This window comes from Rhynchophorus ferrugineus, unplaced genomic scaffold (genome assembly GCF_030347505.1).
Source record: "Rhynchophorus ferrugineus isolate W39M unplaced genomic scaffold, kcgeb_rfMv2 rfM2, whole genome shotgun sequence".
Classification (NCBI taxonomy): Eukaryota; Metazoa; Arthropoda; class Insecta; order Coleoptera; family Curculionidae; genus Rhynchophorus; species Rhynchophorus ferrugineus.
Genome location: NW_027472581.1, coordinates 72,249,751 through 72,275,422, shown reverse-complemented (window position 1 = coordinate 72,275,422; position 25,672 = coordinate 72,249,751). Strand labels below are relative to the sequence as shown.

At 31.0% G+C, this 25,672-nt stretch overlaps 1 protein-coding gene across 3 annotated transcripts in view; it reads right to left on the bottom strand.

The window, feature by feature from the left end:
- The window catches only part of LOC143190361 (corticotropin-releasing factor receptor 2), a 49,431-nt gene extending 23,759 nt beyond the window's left edge, over positions 1 to 25,672 (bottom strand). The window contains exon 1 of one of the 3 annotated variants that reach the window (XM_076394601.1): positions 25,489 to 25,672. In XM_076394601.1, coding sequence (XP_076250716.1) covers positions 25,489 to 25,563 — 75 coding nt within the window. In that variant the 5' untranslated portion in view covers positions 25,564 to 25,672. Of the gene's footprint in view, positions 1 to 12,101; positions 12,196 to 17,092; positions 17,189 to 25,488 lie in introns of those variants that run through there. The other 2 variants (XM_076394600.1, XM_076394602.1) reach the window with 2 other exon arrangements.

The window sequence follows — 25,672 nt, the reverse complement described above, 5'->3', positions numbered from 1 at the left end:
CGAATGGACTGCACCCCATGAACCCACGCCAAAGCGTGAGAAAACGCAACAGTCGGCTGGCAAGGTTATGGCGTCCATATTTTTGGGATGCGCATAGAATAATTTTCATTGACTTCCTTGATAAAGGAAGGATCATCAACAGCGACTACTACATGGCGTTATTGGTTTGAACGACGAAATCACGTGTCACAAGTCAGTGAAAACGATGGCAAAAATTCATGAATTGGACTTCGAATTGCGTCCTCATCCACCGGATTCTCCAGATCTGGCCCCCAGCGAGTATTTCCTGTTCTCAGCTTTCAAAAGAATGCTCGCTGGGAAGAAATTTTGGTCGAATGAAAAGGTGATCGCCGAAAATGAGGTCTATTTTGAAGCAAAGAACAACTCGTACTACAAAAATGGTATCGAAACGTTGGACGGTCGCTATAATCAGTGTATCACCCTTGAAGGGAATTTCGTTAAATAAAACAATGAATGAAAAATAATTTACCAAAAAAATGTGTTTTACTATGGTGGACTTTTCAATTGACCGGTTATATATTATATAGCTTTACTTAGTTCTATAAATTGAATTTGAAAATCTATCATCGAATATTCAGCGGAAAAACTTGTTCAAAAATATCAACAATCTAAGAAGATGAAGTGCAAATAAGCAAAAAGATCGGCTTCTATTACTTATAGCAAGATAATATTTATTTACACCATTAAAGGATGTAACTGTGCCTGCGGTTACTTTTCAGTTGACCTGTTAGTATTGATCGAGTGAACAGAAATAATCAAAGCAAATAATCTAGGATATTTAGATTTTGTGACACATTAACAAGTCTATAAGAATAATAATAAAATTGTTGTTTTATTCTTGTTGTAACATACATTGGTTTTAAAATATGGAACAATATAGGTAAGTACGGAATGTAAGGCTAAATTTTTAGAGCAAACAGCATCAATTTGTTTATAGTGGGAACATTAACTGCCAAATTTGGAACAAAATATTTTCAAGGATATAAAATAGAAGTCAACATATACGACAACTTAACCCGGGTTTAGCTGCAGATTTCAAAACAATAACAAGAAGCAAAGAAGAAAATTATTCTTTTTGTTCAAATAAAAATATTGTAAATTGTATCAGAGAAGTAATATGGAATTTTACTAGAAGTAATTTTAAAAGCAATTGTAACTATTATATACCATAAAAGTATGGTATAATTATATGGTTTAATTTATTGGAATTAACCATCCATTCATTTTATTAGTAAAACTACAATGAGTTGTAATGATCTAATGACTACTAGGCTGAAGGTAGAGGATGGAAACAAACAAGAAAAAATAATATATTTTTATAAAAAACCATAGTTAAATAAGTAATTTTTTTAAAAAATAATAGTAATAATAAAATAATGATTTATTAACTAGAGACAGGTGCAAAGTATCATGGTCTGCAAGATAAAGATTTTGCTTTGAGATAGATTAATGACATATACAAATATGTATATGACTTTTTGTAAACAATATTAGATAATATCAAGGCGTAAATATGGCACATTTCATGGAATTATGAAGTAAATATATTTCAATATGATCTCTGTATTAATATGGTGCGTTCACACGTTTTTTTTCTAGATTTTTGAAATACAATTTTGTAATGGAATTTAACTTATTATTATCAAGTGTTTCCCAAATTTTACTTGCTGGGTAAACAAAATTGGAACGATTGCAATTATTAAAATGTGCACTTTAATTAATATTTCATTTAAATTTTTTCATAAAATGTTAATGATAACGTTTCATATTACTATCTTCGAAAATGTTTAAATGAATTCCTGGCAATTAAGGAAGAATCAGCAGTTTCTTTACTATTTTAACATATGTTTGATTATTGCTTTCTAATTTCATGAGGCTAAATTTCTCGCGAAGCGATATATAGAGAAAAATATATAACAAAAATAAGTGCGCTTGTGCAGAGCTTGCCAGATGGGCGCTTGATCCCTTAAACTCAAATAAATTATAATACGCATATGTTAAACCGAAATTACATTCTGTGTACATAGCGCCTTCTGATCATCTACCACTTCGTCAGTAAAATTAAGCATTGCTCGGCTGGCACACGGTTTCAAAATGCTTCAAGTGCGAAAATGAATCGATTGCTATCAAACCAAAATCAACATCATCATTATACTATTCATCATCTAGACAATGATTCATATTTTGACTATGTTAATCCGACAGCATATCGACTTTTCTCAATAAATGATTTTTTAAGTGAAAATATGATCAAAATACATGAAGCATCTAGAACTTTCCTATTTTAGATAATTTAAAGTTGCTTTCTTCGACTAGTTTCAATCAAATTTAAAAACTACAAAAGGGGATAAAACATAGCATTGTTTTAGTCAGTAAACATTATTGAAATTTAGGATTCATTAGTTAATAACTTCCGATAATTCGCCATTTTTATTCAATAGCTTACGCAAAAAAAATAAATACAAATATACCAAAAAATATTCAGGTCTTTTCGGAAAAACCAAAGAGAAACCTTAAATACTAGTCAAAGCAACACTACCTAAAGTAATTGGTAAATTTATAATCATCTCTCACGGATTTAAAAATACATCACATCAGCTATTATTTATTTGTCTTCTTATATTATACATACACCGATTTTATACTAAACTGTGTTACATTATTTATAAATAAATTCAGCAAATCCTAACAAATATGTTATTCGCAAATAATTTTGGGATTAGTTTTATAACTCATATAAATGAAATATTACATCAATATAAAAAAATATTTATTTTAGCATTATTAAAAATTACCTCAAAAGTACTTGAAAAAATATGATATTGATATAGGAAGTAGATAAGTTTCGTAGAAAAATATCGTTATTGTAATTGTGTTTAAAAATGTCGACGATTCGATTTAAAATAATATGGATACATTTTTTTATTGAACAGAAATATTACTAAGTGTCTAAATAGAGAGTCAGAGTAATGGTGCAAAATATAGAAGCTTAAGTTTCTGAGTCAGAGTAATGGTGCAAAATATAGAAGCTTAAGTTTCTGTCAGTTTGATTTATAATTTTAAGAATCCGTTACGAAGATAAACTTTCAGACATAGACGTAAAATTGGTTGAAAACGATTTAATTTTACTTTTGTGGGTGAAGTGTTGCTAGAATTTGTTGAAGGAATGCTGAAGAAGAAGATTAAAATAATATAAATAATATTAGAGATAGGAAAATTAGATTTGGCAGGATGCAAAAATAGTGGAGGATTATACTTTGAAAAGATCGAGTTTAGTAATAATATTTGACCTCAAAACATATAACATCAATCATCAATGACACTCTAACGATCTGATGAATATTAGGCTGAAATTGGAGGAGTGAAACAAACAAGGAAATAATAATATATTTTTATAAAAGAGCATAGGTAAATAATTTATCGTTTTGTAAAAATATTGATGTATTGACTGGAGAATACATACACTTGAGGATCACGGAAAATCGCCACCACATTAGAACCCATCGATAAAGTGCATGATATCGTATTATACGCGACGACGTATGATACGCGAGAGAGTATGAATGAGTCTTTGAGATTAACGCAAGATTGTGGAAAGGCTGCGCAAGTTAGGTGCCATATTTGTTGAATGTCTATCAAAACTAAGTACATAAATGATTGGTATTTATGATGGAGAGGTAATTGATTTTATGATGAATGTGACATGGATCCACCAATATACACTATGAATAAAAGAGTTGATGCAGTAGTCCAAAGCACTGGGAATTCATTGCCAAAAAAAAAGAGAAGAATTCACAAAATGGCCCCTAACTTGAAGAAAAGAAAATCATCATTTACCAAGTTCGGTTCTAACCTTCGTAGGGTGAAGACGTATTTTCAATACGCTCCAAGCTCTAGAAAGATACCCCTTTCTTTAAAAAAAACTGTATTTTATTACGGTTATTTAATTGAGTGTTAAAAATGCATAACGGATGCGGCTATGCGTCTCTCAGTGGACCTAAAGTGTAGTGAATACGTGTTTACGTAACCAGACGAAAAGACTGCATCTTATTATTATCATTGTTTCAAAATTATTTCCCCTTATTTTACAACAGTCCTTTTGAAATTCGTTTATAGTATTTTTGGTCAAAAAGAAGTGCGAAATATAACGTAAGTGAAAAATGAAGTGCGTGAAATAAACAAGGTATTTATTTTATTTTTTTATCCTCTGGAAGAAAATAAAATCAAATATTAAAAATCTAAAAATGGCAAACCACAGCGATTCAACCAAATCACCTGCACACTTTGATATAAGATTAGAACAACCAGCAATAACGCAAACTCCACCATCAGAATGGACTACAGTCATTAACAAGAAACTATTGAGAAGTCCAGAGAAGAAATCGCGAAAGCGAAGCACTAGCTGAAAAAGGCCACGAGGTCATAAAAGTTCACAACATACAACATCGTACGACAAAAAAACCTCTGCCTATGGTCTATATTGATATAAAACCTAATGAAAATAATAAGGTGGTGTATGAAATCACCAAATTGGAAAATAATATTATTAAATGCGAACCACCACATATGAAAAGAATTATACCACAATTCACGAGGTGTCAAGCACACGGACACACAAAGACTTACTGTCGCAAATCATATAGATGAGTAAAATGTGCAGGAGAACACAAAACAGGAGATTGTACTCGTAAAGTTCGCGATGAAAAAGTAAAATGTGCTAACTGTAACGGAAATCATCCAGCGAACTACATAGGTTGCGCAGTTCACAAGCAACTATAATAGAAAATATTTCCTGTCTTAAGGGCAAAAAGGCATCAACAGTAACAAAAACAATCCACACCTACTAGTCTACCCACCAGACCAAGTCAACCAGACATGACTTATGCTGAAATGGTTGAAAATGGTTCAGCACAAAATCGAGAGACGACATCTCAACCAACTGAAACTAGCAATATCTCTAGATTAGAAAACATTATGGCCAAACTAATGGATCAAATGAATACGACGCTTGGTCTACTCACAACCGTCGTCAACAAACATGCCTAATGGCTGAAACCAATAGCTACAAAATCGCCGTCTGGAATGTCAATGGGCTCCAACAACACGCCAGGGAACTAAAAATGTTCGCAACTGAACAAAATATTGACGTTATGATGGTTTCCGAAACACACTTTACGGAGAAACATTGTTTGAAAATTCCTAAATATTAACTTTATCATACAAATCACCCTGATGATAAAGCACATGGAGGTACAGCCGTAATAATTCCAGATGATATAAAGCATTTCGAGAAAGAAAAATTCCGCAAAGACTACCTGCAAGCCACCAGTATAACCATAGAGGAAGCCCATGGACCATTAATATTTTCCGCGATTTATTGCCCACCCAAACATAACAACAAGGCAGAACAATTTCAAGAATCCTTCAGTATGCTAGGTCATAGATTTATAGCCGGAGGAGATTATAATGCAAAACATTTAATGTGGGGTTCAAGAATAATAACCTCAAAAGGTAGAGAAGTACTAAAAGCAATAAAGACAGATAACATACAACATATCTCTACTGGTGAATCAACATATTGGCCTTCAGACAGAAATAAAAAACTAGATACAATAGATTTCTGTATTACAAATATTGATCCAAAAAAGTGTCAGGCAAAATCATGTTTCGACCTATCTTCTAATCATTCACCAATAATAGTAAAAATTTCTTTAAAAATTACCATCAAAGATAAACCCCCTTCTCTGGGCAATAATAGAACTAACTGGCCCTTATCTAGAGAAAACTTAGACGGAAGCATCTCTCTAAACTTACCGCTAAAAACTCAAATAAATATAGAAATAGCAGCAAAAAACCTTACAAAATATATACAAGAGGCAGCATATTCCGCGACTTCTAACAGTGAAACATATCCAAGAAAGAATACACATATAGCATGTACAATACAGAAAAAGATAACAGAAAAAAGAAAGATACGACCAAATTGGCAACAGCAAAGGACTGAAAAGAATAAAAGACAATTTAATAGAGCAATAAAAGAGCTGAAAAAACTAATCCAAATTGAATAAAACCAAGGCATTCAAGAATACCTAGAAAACTTGACATCAACTGAGGCTACAGACTATTTGTTGTGGAAAGCAACAAAAGAGCTTAGGAGATCCTAGCAGCATAATCTACCTAATAAAACAAACGAAAATATTTGGGCGAGAAACAATAAAGAGAATGCCGACATTTTCTCAAAACAATTATAAAATGTTTTTAAACATTTCCAGTCTCAGCTACATACATTCGCCATTTCAAATGATTTACCGCACGAGAAATTAACGATCAAGAAACTTAAACAAACAATAATGATAGAGATTAATATTAAAAAAGCTCCTGGTTATGACTTAATTACTGGCAAAATTTTAAAAGAACTATCAGAAAAGGTTATTAAACTATTAACATTTATATTTAATGCTATGCTACGAATTAATTACTTCCCTAATATCTGGAAAGGAGCTAAAATATTAATGATTCTTAAACCAGGAAAAATACCAGAAGATGTGACCTCCTACCAACCTATAAGTATAATCTCGAAAGTTTTCGAGAAATTATACATAAAAAAGCTAAATTATATAATAGAAAAAAGAAAAATTTTACCAGAACATCAGTTTGGCTTTTGCAATAAGCATGGGTCTATAGAGCAAGTACATAGACTTGTAAACAAAATAAACACTGACCTAAATACCAAGAGATATTGTTCGGCTGCTTTTCTAAACATATCTCAGGCTTTTGACAAAGTATGGGATACGGGCTTGCAGGTTAAACTAAAGAAAATTCCCTCATCCGGACTATCAGTTACTAAAATCGTATCTCACTGATAGACATTTTATTGTAAATCAAGGCGATGAACATACCGAATTAAATCCCATATATTTAGGAGTTCCGCAAGGTAGTGTACTGGGTCCAGTACTTTATCTCCAGTATTACAAAGTCCAGTACAATTATGGTTGAAGACATGGCGCACTAAAGCCAATGAAACAAAATCTACGCATATAACGTTTACCCTGCGTAGTAGAACATGTCCACTAATGAATATCAATCATCGTCAACTCCCCCAAGCAGAGCATGTTAAATATCTTGGTATGCACTTAGAAAGAACACATATACTCTAAACGGAAACAACTTGGACTAAAATGATATCAAATGTATTGGCTCATCGGGCGCAAATCCAAGTTATCACTATTGAGTCTATACTCAAGCCCATTTGGGCATATGGAATCCAACTATGTATGTTTACCCCTAGTAAATCTAATGTATCCATCATTCAACGGTTCCAAAATAAGGTGTTGCGTGCCATTGTTGATGCTCCGTACTATATTTTAAATAAAGTAATACAACGCGATATTCCTCTAGAACCTATAACGAGTGTAATTCAACGTGTTTGTGTGAAGTACTTCGAAAGAGTGTCAGTGCATCCCAATGTACTCGCTAATCAGCTAAATATGCGACGTGATAGTGAAGTGCGTAGACAAAAACGTTTAACACCACCTGATCTGATTACTGGACATATGTAGACTTTAGAATAAACTTTAGAATAAGACTAATTAAATAAGATAATATTTTATACAGAAGATTGCTTAATGAAGTGATTTTTACATGGCATGTATATATAATATAGACATAAGAAATATTTATTGCCAATAGGGCAGATTGTGGGATCACAAAGAGTAATAAAAAAAAATCTTTTACCAGGGCAACCCATCTGTGGACAAAGATGTATTGGTGATATGAAAAATTGTCCGATACGATAAATATGAATTGGTGGGATACCATTTTTCTGGTGATTTATTCTGTTCTCCAAACCCTTTCATTGTCAGACCAAGAAAAGCTCACTACCTCACTATACTAAATATTACTATATAAAATATTACTATACTAAATTACAATGTATTACTGAACTAAATATTCAGTCAGTGAACCTTTGGAATAACGTATTTCTTTTTCATAAAACCACAAGACGTACCTTGAACTTTTTAGAAAATAAATTAATAAGGCCTTGTTATGATATGTCGTCATAAACTCAACTGATATTACCTATATCTCTGACATCAATAATGAACAAAATTAATTTTAACATATTCTAAATAACTATATTTTCTAATTTCTTTATTATCGAATTATATTACACAGACATAAAAAAATATCAAAAATATATAATAGAAGCTTAAAACTTTAGCCTCACGTGAATTAACAGTGAATATTTTAAAATTGTTTTAACATTCATATTATTCATCAGATTTATCCTCTTCCGAAGCCAACCTTTCCTTACTCTTCAAACAATTCTTTTGTGGAAAACTATTTTCATTAAGAACTAATAAAATTCATGAACTGTAGTTTTGTTGAAATAAGTGTATTGAGTGGAATTATATACACAAAACTACTATAAATTCTATTTATGGAATTTTCCGCTTCATTCCTGTAAACTTATTGAACAACTTAATATAAATAATTCAATGAATCTTGTTCCGTCCGACTAATGGGAGCCTATTGTTCAATATTTACATACGACATGCAATCAGGAATTTTGTGTAGTGTTGTAAATTAAAAAGCGCAACCTCAACAAGATTAAGTACTCATAAATTTCATGTGACATATATAATTCAGCATTGTTTTTAGATAGTTTAAAAATAATAAATTATTATGACTAATATAACTGTAACAGGCAATAAATTAGATTTTTTTTAAATTATCGGTTAAAATCGGGGAAATATGGCTCAATCAGTGATTAAGAAGAAAATGAGTGAATCGTATAAACTGATCCAAATATTTTTTTATTCAATTATAAAATTGTTTGTAGGGTGCAGATATGTGGTTGGATACATTAAGAATAAAGACAGTTTTTCGACTTTTAACATGGAAAAATTCAACAAAGATATTTTATTTCAATTTATTGTTTAGAACTTCTTTTCGGCTTCCGAAATATTTGGAATAATCTAAACGAAGATAGAAGGATCCACGTTTTTTCTTACAAAGCAAAAAGCGTTGTAATAAATAATTTGAAAGCGATGTTGAATACGATGATTACTTTATAGTTCCTTTAGTATATAAGTAAAATAAGATAAGATCGAGAGTGCCGTTTTTACCATGAGTAATCTTGCAAGTCCTCTCGTCCAGTTTTTTTCCATTAATTGAAGTAAATAATCGCGCCATTCTTATTCATATCAATATTTATATATCAAACATTTAATTTGAATATATATTCTATAGTTTCTTGCATCAAGTGATTTTAAATATTATAAGCTATATCATAATTTTAATATAACACTGTAAATAAATTGTGCTTATAGTCTCACCACTGGAGTAAAACCATAAATGGCCAATGATATTAATACATCAATTGAATTATTATTACATCTATGGAACATAGCTGAAACAATTGTTAACAAAGGTATGATATAACTTTTTTCTAATTATATTAAGTACCGTTACTATCAGTTTATCTAAAAGAGGAAAATCATTTTTGATCCATTAATTAACCGAAAATTGATAGCGATGTTAGCTTACCACTCAAACATAATTTTATTAACCTAAAAGTTGACAGGCGTTAGCGCTTCTGAAATTATGTTTTCGACTGTTTTGTAACTGCGTGTTCAAACATTTGTAACATGTATTCGTGTGTAAATGCGATGTTCAGAGCAAAAGCCATTCAGTTTGCTTTTTAGGCATAAACATCAAAAGCAAAAATAAACAACAAAAGCATGCATGACGACATAGAAATATTATTCACGTCTGATTCTATGGTGTAATGGTTAAAGTTTCTAGCTTAAAAAACGAAGGTTATCTAGTTAGAATATTTGTCAAATCACCTAGTCTAGTTAGCGGACCCGTGTGCCTGAAGTGCTGCTTAATTTTAAACATTGCTTGTTTATTCCTATATTTCCTCATACGGCTACATCTCTACTTGGCCTACCCGTTGTAATATTAAATAATCTAACTGCGTAATTCATTGAGTAAATATAATACTAAAATAAGAAATAAATAAAATAAGAAAAATAACAAAAAAATTGAACAGACTTCAAAAAATAAATAAGGAAATCCCTGAAAATTTAAAAATAATCAAACTTAGATTTTTAACGCCAAAAAAAAACAATTTAAAATAAAATATGTATATAATAGTCGTTGTAATAACTAAATAAAAATAAAGAGAAACCTTATTTAACATATCTACTACACTTATTCTTTATTCTAATATATACACACAGTTTAGCTTAATATCTACCTAAACCTATTTATCTATTTACAATATTATTTTAACTACCACCAACCATCAGATCAGTTTGAAGTCGGTGCCGAGCCCAAACAATACAAAAATAATACATAAATAAAATTTTGTGTCATATACAAAAAATTAAATTATGAACAAAACAAATCTATAGTATAGAGGTTATGTTAAATAAGGTTTTTGTTTATGTTTATTTAATTATTACAATTATTATGTAAATATTTTATTTTAAAATATTTTATATAATTTTTTTAAATTTTTAGTCAGTTCCTTAAGTATTTTTTGAAGTCAGTTCAATTTTTTTGTTAAAAATATGTTTAAATGAATTATTCTTCCGATTAAAAGTGAGTGATGTACAAACAAGATATAGTAGAGAATATATCGATAGAAAAAGTATCGATATTATCTTATTTTAAAAACATGAATTTTTTATTGCAACAATCAGAAAAGATATCCGAAAACAAAAAGAGTTATATATCGGTCAAAAAAATTATCAATATTTTAATTAGATATAAATATTTAAAGCACCAAAAACTTAATTTGTGGTTTATTATACATTATATTTTATCTATTTATATTATATTTTTGATGAGATATCAGTAAGAAAATGGATATATCCGATATATTTTTTCAAAAACTATCGATGTATTATAAATCGTAGTCGAAGCTCAAAGAAACTTCACCAACGTTTGTAAAATCAATATTGGCGCTAAGAAATTTGATTCTATGTTTGATGTGATTATACTCTATTTTGCATGAGCTGCTTGATTGAGGCACATCATTAATTTTGTTTTCTAGTGTCGACATTAGTCTGATTGAAGAAATTAATCAATAAAGAATGCAATGCCGATCATCATGAGACCGCTAAACCACGCCCATCTTTAGTGACTTGATAAAAATTTAGAGAGTTTTGTCGGGAAATATTGATTAATCTATTAAGGTTATATGTAACCGAGATATTGCCCCATCCGACTACCATTGCGTGAAACTGAGCAGAATTATGGACTTACATGGCAAGCGTCAAAAGGTCATCAATCAAAACGGCATTAGTGTTTGAAATTAAAATTGAAAAATACAAAAAGAACTGAAATTACTTTTCCCTCAACCCATTATTTCTCTGAAATATAATTTACAGTCCAATAATAACTAGTAAAAATTAAACTATTTCTTGAACAACTTAGTACATTTAGCAATACAACAATTTTAAATTTGCAGTTTAACTAAATAAAACATTTTTTCAACCAAACGCACTTCCCTTAAATATTAGATTTTTATATATTGGTTGCAAAATTATCTGTTTTTAATTCTTTTTTAATTTTAAGGGCATTTAATGGTTAGCGACCGTTCGGGATTTTTTAAATAAACTCGTAGCATCAAAGACATAACAAAATGTTGCTTCTAGCTTCATTATATCTTATTAAATATAACAAAAATTAAATATAAATATTTAATTTTTATGTGTTAAATATAAATTAATATAATTAATATAAACATATAATATATTTAAAAATGTCTATGACTGATGTGTATTGTGTTTTCCCCTTCTATCTCTGTTACATTATCCTTTTGTGTCACCCAGTAATCTATCTCACTTCCCTTCTCACCGTTTCATAATGAATAATTGTCATAGAAGAGTAAGAAGGAAATGTTCGAAAATATGCAGAAATTACAATATTGACGGTAGGGACTTGTTTGAAAATAAAAGAAAAAACTTTAAATTAATGCCATCGATTATAGAAACCCTAGAGCAGTTGTACATTATTTACAATACATGTCTTAGATTGTTCGAATACTATAAATATAAAATACTTACAATTTTGTATACCGCGACAATAATAAGGCCAATTCCAACCGATAATCTCCAAAACATATTTGCAACTACGTAAAAAAATTTATCAATCGGTGATTCAAAGTCAACTTTGCCAAAATAAAATCTGATCTGGCTTATCTGAGACTATTATTGCGATAAGAACGGATTAACAAGACAAGTGTCAGAATAATCTACGACTTATCTATAGAATATTTCAAAATCAATTGTTAGGACGTCGATACTGATCGAAAACTTATATTCATTTTTTAATAATGGTAGTATATTATTTTAGGTATAGTCATGCTCAGAGAGCTGGCAAAAATACACGCTTTCCTTTAGTCGAAATGCAAATCACAAAATACTGTCTCGCATGTATTTAAAATACGAAGTACAAAATATTTTTAAGTATTTATTATATATAATATATATATATATATATATATATATATATATATATATAAATTATATATATATATATATATATATATATATATATATATATAAATTATATATATATATATATATATATAAATACATATATATATATATATATATATATATATATATATATATAAATTATATATATATATATATAAATACATATATATATATATATATATATATATATATATATATATATATATATATATAAATTATATATATATATATATATAAATACATATATATATATATATATAAATACATATATATATATATATATATATATATATATATATATATATATATATATATAATTATATATATATAAATATATATATACAGTAATGCTGTCTGGTGAAATTCAAGGTTTTTCGTCTAAATTGATAATGACCGATGAAGCCCATTTTGTTCTCAGTGGCCACGTCAATAAACAGAACAGTTAGCTTTGGTGAACAAAGAATCCTCAATTAATTCATGAAACATCATTTCATCCACTAAAAACGACTGTATCTTATGGTATTCATTCTGGAAACAACATTAGTCCCTTTTTCTTTAAAATAACCAAGGTATTCCAGTTACTGTTACTGCTGAATGGTACTCAAGAAGGGGGTGCCGCAGCACACACAGCTCGTTCAACAACTCAATTATTGAATGACATTTTTCCACGAAGACTAATTTCGCGAAGTGGCGATTTTTCTTATGGTGTTTTTTAAAATCAAAAGTTTATGTGAATAAGCCCAAAACGTTTCTACATCTTAAAGACAATATTCATCACGAAATTGAAGGAATTCAGCCTCAGATGTTACAGGATGTCATGAGAAATGCCATAACAAAAGTCGAAAGTTGCATAGCGAATCACGGTTACCATTCAGTTGATATAATTTTTCAATCATATCGAAAAAAAATGTAAAGACCAAATAAACTTTTTATGAAAAACAAACTTACTTATCTTCTCTTTGATCAAAATTATAAGCAATCAAAATGGTAGCGGGACTTTTATCTCACGTTGTATTCTTTATGCGTCAGTAAATCATAATTTAAAAATTATTATACTAGCAAATAAACTGCGTTAAAATAAAAAATCTTAGGAGCTTGCATGTATTTTATTCAGCTACATCTTTATGTTATCAATTTATTTTATATCCAAAATATGCAAAGTATTAATATAGAAAACACGAATCAAACGCTTGTCAAGCACAAAATTTAATAGTTTTCCGGTAATTTTTTGTAGTGATAAAAAGTAATTTTAGTTCGTTAAACTCAAATGCAGAAGATCATGGGTTACTTCAGAGGAGTCATCCGCATTAACACCGAAGCGGAATATTGTACTAGGAGCTGTTGAAACCGAATGAAAATATTTCTGCATATGTCTACCGACGCCAATTAAACAAATTGTGTGACTTATTGTTGAAAAAGAGGCCATCAATAGCACGTAGCAAGCGTAAAGTTGCATGTTCCTCTCGGCCACGCTTTACCAAAGTTGTGAATCCAGACTTCTGATCACCACTTCGTTAGGCCGACGCAGCAATAATTTATTTTTAGGGATCACAGCCTTTTTCTTTATTTTGAAGTAAAAAATTACCAGAATGTATACAAGCATCTAATAGAAAACCTGGATGTGTTGGGAGTTCTGTCCTACGAATAAATCATGTTCAATATTTAGTAGCAATCAACCAATTAATATTATATAGAACTGCAATTGATATAAAATGTATAGCCATTACAATTTAATTAATCGTAGGAAACAAAACAATGAAATAACTATGATTTTCTTAATAATAAATATCAAATTGACCCATTAATTTATAACGAAAATTTCTAGATATTGATAATGCTGTATTTATTACTGTAGCGACCTTGAGGCATGTCGAATTTTACATCGTAGAATAACGGTCTACAAAATACCCAGAAATATAATCCCAGATGTTGAACACGGGCGAGGTGCCAGCAGCGCCAACTAGAACCTGATAACGAATAGCTAGCAGCAACCCCGAGACGTTTATCTGGGATGTTATTGAAGGGTATTTCTATTCATTCAGTGCTCAAACCTTGTTTGGTTTAGACGTGCCACCATCGACTGCCCAACCCTCGTCTTCAGGTAACACCGCTGCCGTCCGTTTTATCTAATTGTATTTTTCACATTTTTTATATAGCCAATAAATAACGGTCATAAAATGTAAACACCACTGTTTCATTTCGTTTTACCTCCATTCACCGAGCCACATCATTTACCCCAGAGTACTAAATACTACTACTAACAAACGAATTATGTTGTAATGTAGGGTTTGTTAACACTGAAATACAATTTTGATTTTCAAAAAGTTAACAGTTATTTCAATATTCGTGACTTTGTTGAATGATAGTTGTTGTTTTGAAAAAGCTTCTGATGAAGAAACTGAAAACCTGAAAATTTTTTCGTGAAATATTTTAAAATCTGTGAATGTATTTTATTGGGTTTTCTGTCTGCATTGTATTGTCTAATGGTCTTATTGTATTTCAAGAAACATTATGACATGTATGTATATTGTTTTTAACGGACAGCGTTATTGACGAAAACTAGCTTAAAAAGATTAAAGAAGAAAGAAGAGAGCAAACATCATTACAAAACCAACACCACATCAAAGAATATTGTATACACTATAAATGTCGTATAAAGATACGACTTAAATATATCCGGCTTGGTAAATTTGGCTTATTTATTATTGGTAAAATGCTTTTAAAAATAACTTAAACGTAATGGTTCACCCAAAATAAATAATGATAATTATTCCAATTATTATTTCATTGCTTATAAAAACTGATGATCAGAAATGTATTTATAAAAATCGCATACGTTTTAGAATACACTATACTATGAACTCATAAAAATGTTAAATACAAATTTCGGGTTTCTTTTTTGTAAATTTGAGGCTTTCTTGAGAGACGTATTTTATTTCTAGTATTATCCATCGCTGACTAGATGAATCATCAGCCTGAACTAATGGTAAACAAAATAGCGTTACAGCACATCCAAGGGCTCCTTGACGACTTTTATAACATGAAGACAAATATGTTTTCAAAAATTAGTTTTTCCAGTCTTTTAACACATTGGGCGCATTTGAAGTTCAATTGTCGGTTCGCAAATGATATTATAAGGGTACTTCCTCACAATTTTTACGCTTTAGTTTGTCAGAGTGGATCAATTTTTCGTCCATTGTGATAATTGAGTTCAAAAAATCTTCGGATTTCACTTTTAGAGTAATTTCTTTATTCTGACACTATACCCATGATCTTGAGCTGGTATAGAATTATTCATGGACCATGCACTTGAGAAGAGGCATTCTCAGGAAATGACACTACAAAGAAATTATGTTGGTTGGTTTAAGTGAATTGATATATATTGATATTTAGAGGGAAGTAAAGCTTTAGCATGAATATATGTTATATCACGCGACTAATATGGCTTGGTGTATCAAATAAACTAGACTGTGAACTAGACTAGTTATACATCTAGATATAATGGTTTGGTTTATATTAGAATGTATTTATACCCTCGTTGTTTTGTATAGCTATTTAATAAGTTGCGGCTTTCTTTAGAAAAATAAAATATTTTTTTGGTTTTAAACCCTTTATATATCATAATTTATATTTACAGACTTAACACTAGAAATATTGCAAAACTTACAAGAGAGAATTCCTTTCACTACTGAAAAAAACTCTAAACGTCAAATAGTTTGTAATTGCTATGGTCTAAATTGTTGAAACAATAAATTGAGAGTAGAAAAAGTCGGACAGGTTTAATGTAATTCCAGTGACCAACTTATAATAATTTCCAATAATAAATATGCGAATATAAACAAGAAATCAATATCTTGTCTATGTAGATTTTATTATCATACTCTAGAAAGACTTATAAGTGAAAGAAATGAAGCTCGTCATATCAAAAAAAAAATATATAAAGTCCAAATCTGACAAAAATGTCTGAAGATGTAGGAAGTACAAGGTATATGACTCGGGCAGTAAGACATAGATCATTCATTATGAGATCTAAAGGATCTTTAGGCAAAGTTTTTTAATAAACTTTATCAGAGATAATCCATAATAGTGGCGATGACGAAAATGGATTTCTATAATAAGTTAATTACATTATATGCTAGAAGAAAAATTTGTCAAAAAAAGCGTAATATTATAATATCGCCGAATTCACATTCATGATAGCCTAATTTAAAAAAAAAAATTAAGTTAGCGAGAAAGGTGAACATCTCAAACTTAAAATTAGTAGTCAAACTACACCTAAGAGTAAAAACGCTGATTTATCTTTTACAATAAGTACAATGTCCTACAACGCAAGTAAATATGACTATTAAGTTATCCAATGTTGTCATAAAATACGAAAATATAATGTTGAAACTACACAAATACCGCCAAAATTTAATTTTTTTAAATACTTGCTGTATATGTGTCTTAATTAATCCATATACAGATTATAATATATAATAATAATTAGTAATTAAAACTGTACTGAGCATATCTAATAAGAGTTGTTATAAAAAAATCAACTAGTTGCTACTTACAGTTTGATTAAAAACCAACATAGTAATTAATATCACAATGAAAACACCGCACCAGTTCTGCACAAACTTATACAAAGCCATATTCATTCACAAATGCGAACAAATTGCAACAAATTTCGAACTCTAACCACGAAGGTTGCAGCTAACAGTAGTTGTTTGCCCGACATCAATAACACCAGTAGTTAAAGTTGAACGAAAAATAAATCAAATACCCTAAAAGAACAGATAAGTCTTGAAGATGATGTGGCAGCAACGATGTACCTCAATCAGATTCGTATTTTTAGACCAGTTCAATAAATGTATAAGAATTTTATGACCTTAATATTTCAGTTTTCAGTTGCACACCAACAGGACTGACGGAAAGATGGTTTACTATTAAGAGGTTGGTGATGTGTTTCAACGAAAATCAAGGTGTTTGTTTATACGATTTACCGCGCGAACAGTAGGGGTTTTATTATTAATTATTTTCTATAAAAATATTTGGAAGGCGGTCATGCGAACGTGTATGTCGAAGTAGGAGATTATTTTATGTATTTATCTGCACTCAGCACTGAGATACTGATGTAAACAATATATTTAATATAAAATAAAGATTGTGCTAGAAAAATATAGAAGGGTAATAAGAAATAATCGATGAAGCATGGACGATAAACATAAATAATAAATATATTTATATTACAGATCATGTGAAAGTGGCAATGTTTTTTTAATGTTACTAATTGTTACTAATATCTTAAATCTAGACATATATCTATGTTTTCATTAAATGCAACTCACTACAGTACACCACACAAGATTGGTGGCAAGTTTAGGTGCTATCCAGCAGTTGTAATACTTTCATATTGGTATGAAAATGGAGTCTCTTCTCATATCACCTTCCGATACTCTTAATTTTCTGAGTAAGAGTCGGTATCTGAAGATCTCGGTGTAAGTGGCCAGTTTTGTAGTATCTGCAATACTTCTCAGAGCTTTACTCAGGAAAACATTTACTGTAATCATATTACATTTCACGGAATTGGATTAATTGGATTCCGTATGTCCACATAGGTTTTAATACTTGCCTGTATAATAGCGATTTATCATGAACTGATAATTGTGGTTTTCTTCTAATTAACCAACACATTTTCTTCCAGTGAAATTTCGCATCAAGTTTCCTTCAGAGATATAGGGTGGGGCAAAAGTTCCGCTACGATATTGATTGCGCGTCATATTAGTTATGTGACGTTTAGTTCAATTTCTCTTTAACTATCGTGTTGGGTAGACGTCTATGGATAAGTATACGCCACAGGAACGAGCAGAAATAATGACAAAGATGACATTGCCACTCAGCGGAAATTGCGTCAATGGTAGCGAGAGTTTTGCCCCATGTTGTACTGAGCGTTGTTGCTTATATTTTTTAAATATTTTAGTCTCCTTTTTACCAACGAAGGTTTGTCTGGGCTGGACCTACAATTTTACGTGGTCTCCGAGCCACGATCCTCGGCACTAAGACTAACGACTGGCCACTGACCAACTTAGAGACCATCTCAGAAGATTTTCGGGCTTACTCAACTTGGTTACTGGCGTAACTTGGATGGTTATTCCTTGTCGGGTTTTCCACTGTTGCTTATAAAAACATTTACAAATTACATTTAGACACATAAAGTATATCCATGCCCAGCAGGATTTAAAGTCATAACTATCGCTACATTAGGAAGACCGTCCTGCCGCCTTGACCACTGCGCCAACGAACCCGGTTGTATTACTTACTGTTATTGGTACATGTGCAATCTAATTATACATGAACTGTATATGCATACATTTATTTTCGTTAATTTTCCAGATTTGACTGCAATTATTGTAATTTTGTTGTAATTTTCCTTTAGATTCTTCTCTATTTTCATTGATATCAAGAATTGCAGTATCATCACGAAAATTAGCCATCGTGATGTTTTCCACTTGTAGTATACCACATGTGTAAAGTAGATAAAGAATTAGCCCCAAGACACATCCTTGTGGTTCAGCTGCTTTAGCTTGTTTCATTGTAAAATATACCTCCTCTTCTTTGACTCGAAACTTTCTGAATGTATTGTAAGATTTTAATAGTATAGTTAGTAGTGTAGTGTTTCGGTAACATTTTCTGTAGTTTATAAAACTTATACAATATCTTATCGAATAGTAACAAATAACAAATTAATAACCGTGGTATTTAATTGAAAATTATATCATTTTTTAAAGCACACAGAGCACATATTAATACTAGTTATTAATTACAATTATCGCAACTGTCTAATAATATTCCTTCATATTGTTCTTCAGGTCTGAGTTTACAGATCTAAACTTAATTAGAATTTGATGAATGTAATCCACGTAGTTTTAATACATGGCACAGTTTTCACACATAATTTAACTATTGTTATTGTTCGAGTTTTTAATGGATCGCAGCCTCTTTTGGTCACACCTTGTAATTTTATATTTAGCTTATAGCGTGTTTTGGGACATTCTTTACCACCGCCCACTCCAAATCTTATTTATTTCATGCAAAAGACTTCCCAGGGTTTATACGTATTTACTGGGAACATTTATAAATTCGTTAATAGGGTAAGGTTCTTGGAAAATATAAAATTCTCTCAATGTGAGGCTGTACACCCGCGACGTGACTATGCAGTTAGAAAGCATCTTATAAAACATTTCCATTCGAGAGATCCAATAAGAAAAATTGATTCACTTTATTGTAAATAGTTTAATTAATATATTAGTAGTAATATAGTATAGTGAAAACTTTAATTTACATCCAAGCCTAGTTGAAATGATCAGCTATGGACAATCATGGCAAATTGAAGTTAGCGTCAGTTTGTGAGTCACTGGTGATTATTAGCATCACACAAACAAAATGGCTCCAAAGGCAGTTAAACTATCGGAGCTATCGACGAGGTTCTGCAATATCGGTAGGAGAGCACAAATGTCTTAACAATTAGTTGAAATTTATGTAGTCTCTCAAATCTCTCTCGTTTCTTGGGGAATTGCATGAATTCACTGTTTTTAATCGATATTTCTATGTTTGTGTCCTAGTGTTTTTTCATCAACCGTTTACTTTCTTTGCTGACTGTTGGTACCCCTAGATCTTTGTATATGTCTTCATTCCTAATATTTCATGAGGTATTAGCAATGCTTTGATGAATTTTTGTCTCATAAACTTGGATCGTATTGATATTCGATTCATCGATACAATAACAATTAAATATCGCGTTAATTCGGATCATCGTCCAAGCAACTATACAAAGTTCTATTTATGTTTAACCTGAGCTTCGTACCAGTGTCATGCGCCAAGTATTTGGCTGTGTTCATATAGGGAATTACTATTCAACTAATTATCATTGACAGGTATTTTTATAGTAGTATTACAGGCTATATTTTTGAACTTAACAGGTCAGTTGAAAAGTCCATGACCTGACACATAGATGGCGCTACTAGAATTAAATAGCATTTTGAGTGAAGCAACTTTTCTTATTGTAAAAAAAATGGATAAAAAGGAATTTCGTGTGTTGATAAAATATTACTTTTTAAAGGAAAAAAAATACAATTGAAACAAAACCTTGGCTTGATGTCGAGTTTTCGGACACTGCCATCAAGGATTGGTATGCTAAAAGAGCTTGTTACCGACGAAAATATTTAAAAAATCCACAAGATGATTTTGAACGACCGTAAATTGAAATTGAATGAAATAGGAGACACTAAAGATATCAACTGAATGTGTACATCAAATCATTCACAAATATTTTGGTACGAGACAGCTCCGTGCAAAGTGGGTGCCATGCGAGCTCACTTTTGACCAAAAACAACGACGACTTGATGATTCAGAGCAGTGTTTGAAGATGATCAACCATAATTAACCCGAGTTTTTGCGTCGATATGTGGCAATGGATGAAACATGGCTCCATCATTTCACTCCGAAATCCAATCGACAGTCATCCCAGTGGACTGCATACGATGAACTCTCTCCAAAGTGTAGGAAAACGCAACAGTCGGCTGGGAAGTTTATGGCGTCTGTATTTACAGCGACTATTACAGAGCATTATTGGACCGTTTGAAGGACGAAATCGCCGAAAAACGGCCGCATTTGAAGAAAAAGGAAATGCTGCTTCATCAAGACAATGAACCCTGTCACAAGTCAGTGAAAACGATGTCAGAAATTCATTAATTAGGCTTCGAATTGCTTCCTCATCCACCGTATTCTCCAGATCTAGCCCCCAGTGATTATTTCCTGTTCTCAGGTCTCAACAGAATGCTCGTTGGGAAGAAAGTTTCGTCGAATGATGAGGTGGTCGCCGAAACTGAGGCCTATTGTGAAGCAAAGGACAGATTGTACTACAAAAATGGTATCGAAAAGTTAGAGGGTCGCTATAATCAGTGTATCACCCTTGAAGAGAATTATGTTAAATAAAAAAACTAATTTTGCCAAAAAATGGGTTTTACTATGGTAGGCCGGGGACTTTTCAATTGACCTGTTAGGTAGATTTCTTAGTCCCCTTTCTAATGTTACTGGTAACTGTTTGTAGTCTGCAATTGTCTGAAAATGAGTAATTGTAACGAGTAATGCAATATCATCAGCAAATATGGCCATTGTTATATATTCTAATATGGAATAAATACAATTTTGGCCCTAAAACATTACCTTGTGGTACACCTTTATTCTAAAATTATTATCTAATCCCCGTAGATATCTTATTATGTAATGATGAGTAGAAATGTAGGATTTGGCTCATCAGACTGAGAACATTGTTTGCCAACTTTTATTCGAGGTCCTAATGCCACACTTTATGTCCGCTTGGGCCACGACTATAAATATAGCTTACAAATAATGTTCTTTTTTCTAAATTTTTTCTTATTTACACCTGTAAAGTAATGTACCTGAATATGGGATGCTTGTTCCTATATCCAAACTGGAGAGCAGGGGCGAGTTATTTTACTCCAGTAATTGCTTTGATGTGTTTTAATTAGACTAAATAATTTATATGTGATTAATAACAGTGATATTGTCAATATAATCTCTTATCGTTGGACTATTTGCCTTCATTGGATCGGCTAGTTTTGGTATTTTGATCGATTTCTACACCACCGATGTCAACATAAAACCCATTTGCCGAAGAAAAAACAATATATGTATCTTAGCTGGAATCTCAGAACACCAAGCGATATACCCTTTAAACGTACACTTATGCCATGGGTCTAAGTTGGCTGACCAATTCTCCAGAGTATATAGGCGAATGCGACTGATTTAAAGCATTAGATGATTGTTTATATTTTGGTCAGCGATATATAGTGTCAATGTAAATAACTAAAGTAATATTTTTCCGTTTAATATTATTAGGCTATTCAGTGAATGCAGACGCTAATCACAAAACGTTGAAAATTGCATTTTCTACATGCTTTTGTTGTTTAATTTGAAGAAACTTGCTATTGAAATCCATAGTACATATTTCATGGTGTTCCGGTCATATCTTACTGGTCGGAATTTTTTTGAATGACCAAGAAATTGGAATGACCAAGAAAGTGCGGACCCAATGAATTGCAAGATTTATTGTACCAAAACTCAACTTACACTCACATTCTCATTTAGCTTAATATATTTTGAATCGAGTGCTTCGAGATGATTACATGGGATGAAAATTGATTAAAAATTCTAGCTCAAACCATTTAAATATTTCGGTTTTATTATAATGAGAAAATATTGTGATAATATCAAGCATAGAAACTCATGGGTTATACCTGGAAATCCATTCAAGCGATATCACTAATGTACTAGAAAGTTGTATCACATTCTCATTTAGCTTAATATATTTTGAATCGAGTGCTTCGAGATGATTACATGGGATGAAAATTGATAAAAAATGCTAGCTCAAACCATTTAAATGCTTCGGTTCATATATATTGAAATAAATAATATATGTATATCTTTAATAAATTTATTGTATTAACATTCACTTATAATCAGGTCATCAGTTAACAAAGGAATATTTAATAGGGGTCTTAGGTATTCCATTAGCGAGCATAACAAATATAATATATTAGCTTTTCTCATTGAATATTATTAAAAACTGCGCATAATAAATATAATTAAATCGGTTCAATTTTTTTGTTTAATATATATTATATTTCCCTTTTTAGTGTTATATATTTACTCTATAAATTACGCAGTTACTTTATTAAGTATTACAATGGATAGACCAACTAGCAGGGCAGCGCGTATGAGGAAAAATAGCAATAAAGAAACGATGATTAAAAATAAGGGACGCTTCAGGACCCGGAGTCCGTTAATGTAAAAAGTTGCTGCTTCCATTGAGAATCGAAGCTGCGGCCTCCACCTGAGAGCATAACGCTCTAATCGCTACACCCAATAAACGGTTGCCTATTTTGTTTCTACGACACCTCATATCATAAAGTTTTTACTTAAAAAGAAAACTTAATGGTTTTTACACTAAATTGCTTCTGACATTTTGACATATCAGCTCAGCAATAACATAATAAACAAGTATCTGATTATTTTAGATAAAAAATATTTGAAAACTTTATACGTGACTTTCAAATGTGAGCGTTTCCCTCGATATGTTTTTTAGTTAGCCCTAACCCTCAAAAGATGCCTGTATAAATTTGACAGCTGTCAGATCATTAATTTGTGAATTATAGCATTTTGAGTTAAGCAACTTTTGTTATTGTCAAAAAAAATAATAAAAAGTAATTTCGCGTATTGATAAAATATTGCTTTTTGAAAGGAAAAATACAGTTGAAGCAAAAACTTGACCTGATGCCGAGTTTCCGGATGCATTGGTTTGCTAAGTTTAGACGTGGTAAAATGAGCACCGAAGATGGTGAACGCAGTGGACGCCCAAAAGAGGTTGTTACCGACGAAAACATTTTAAAAAATTCACAAAATGATTTTGAATGAAATACCAGATACTCTAAAGATATCAACTAAACGTGTATATCATATCATTTATGAATATTTGGGTATGAGAAAGCTCTGTGCAATGAGGGTGCCGCGCGAGCTCACTTTTGACCGAAAACAACGACGAGTTGATGATTCGGAGCGGTGTTTGAAAATGATCAAGCGTAATAAACCCAAGTTTTTGCATCAATCTGTGACAATGGATGAAACATGGCTTCATCATTTCACTCCGAAGTCCACTCTACAGTCATCCGAGCGGATTGCACACGATGAACCCATTCCAAAGCGTGGGAAAACGCAACAGTCGCTGACAATGTTATGGCGTCTGTGTTTTGGGATGCGCATGGAATAATTTTCATTGACTACCTTGGAAAAGGAAGAACCATCAATAGCGATATTACATAGCGTTATTGGACCGTTTGAAGAAAAAGAATATGCTGTTTCACCAAGACAATGCACCGTGTCACAAGTCAGTGGAACGATGGAAAAAATTCATGAATTGGGCTTCGAATTGCTTCCTCATAGACCGTATTCTCCAGATTTGGCCCCCGCCGACTATTTCCTGTTCTCAAATCTCAAAAGAATGCTCGCAGGGAAGACATTTTTGTCGAAAGAAGAGGTGATTGCCGAAACTAAGGCCTATTTTGAAGCAAAGGACAAATCGTACTACAAAAATGGTATCGAAAAGTTGAAGGGTCACTATAATTAGTGTATCACCCTTGAAGGGAATTATGTTGAATAAATAAACCTGACTTTGCCAAAAAATTATGTTTTACTATGGTAGGCCGGGAACTTTTCAATTGTCCTGTTAATCACTAATAAGATAAAGATATATTTTTTTAAATATCCCTAGATTCATTATCATGCAGTTATTTTATTGAACTAAATCGAATTAATGTGAATTTTAACCTTAAACCTAACGACAACAATACTACTTAAAATAACAAACAAAACTAGCGACCCTTGTAGATTACTATATATATGTGTATATATATATATATATATATATATATATATATATATATATATAAATATATATATATATATATAGATGTATATATATATAGCAATCTAGTCATTTTTGATGTTATATATATATATATATATATATATATATATATATATATATATATATATATATATATATATATACTCTTGAACATATTTGAGAATTTTAGTTCTTAGAGAGATTTAACAGTTCTTAAATTCGTTTTATTTAGTCGTTATAGACATATAAATAAGTCCCGAAAAAACAATATGGTCTGTGAATGATATTACGCGAATTATCATGATAAAAAGCAAGAATTGTCGATCATGATCAATCTATTTCTCAAACAATATTCTTTATTGGAAATTACCTGTTTGATTTATATACATATTGGAATGAGTTCGTAATAAACTAGATATTTCTTTGTTACTGAAACAAATTACTGAAACTGATCTATCATATTATAATAAATTGTATACTTACATTTAGATGTAATCCTACTGTTGCCAAAAACACAAAAAAAGCAAGTAAAACATGAACAACACTCTTTCTATACATATTCACAATAAAACCACCGTTAATGCCTCCTTAAAAATCTTACTATACCGAGAGTTATCCGTTCAATTGTTGAATAGATAAAATCACGCCGAACTGACAGGCTCGCATC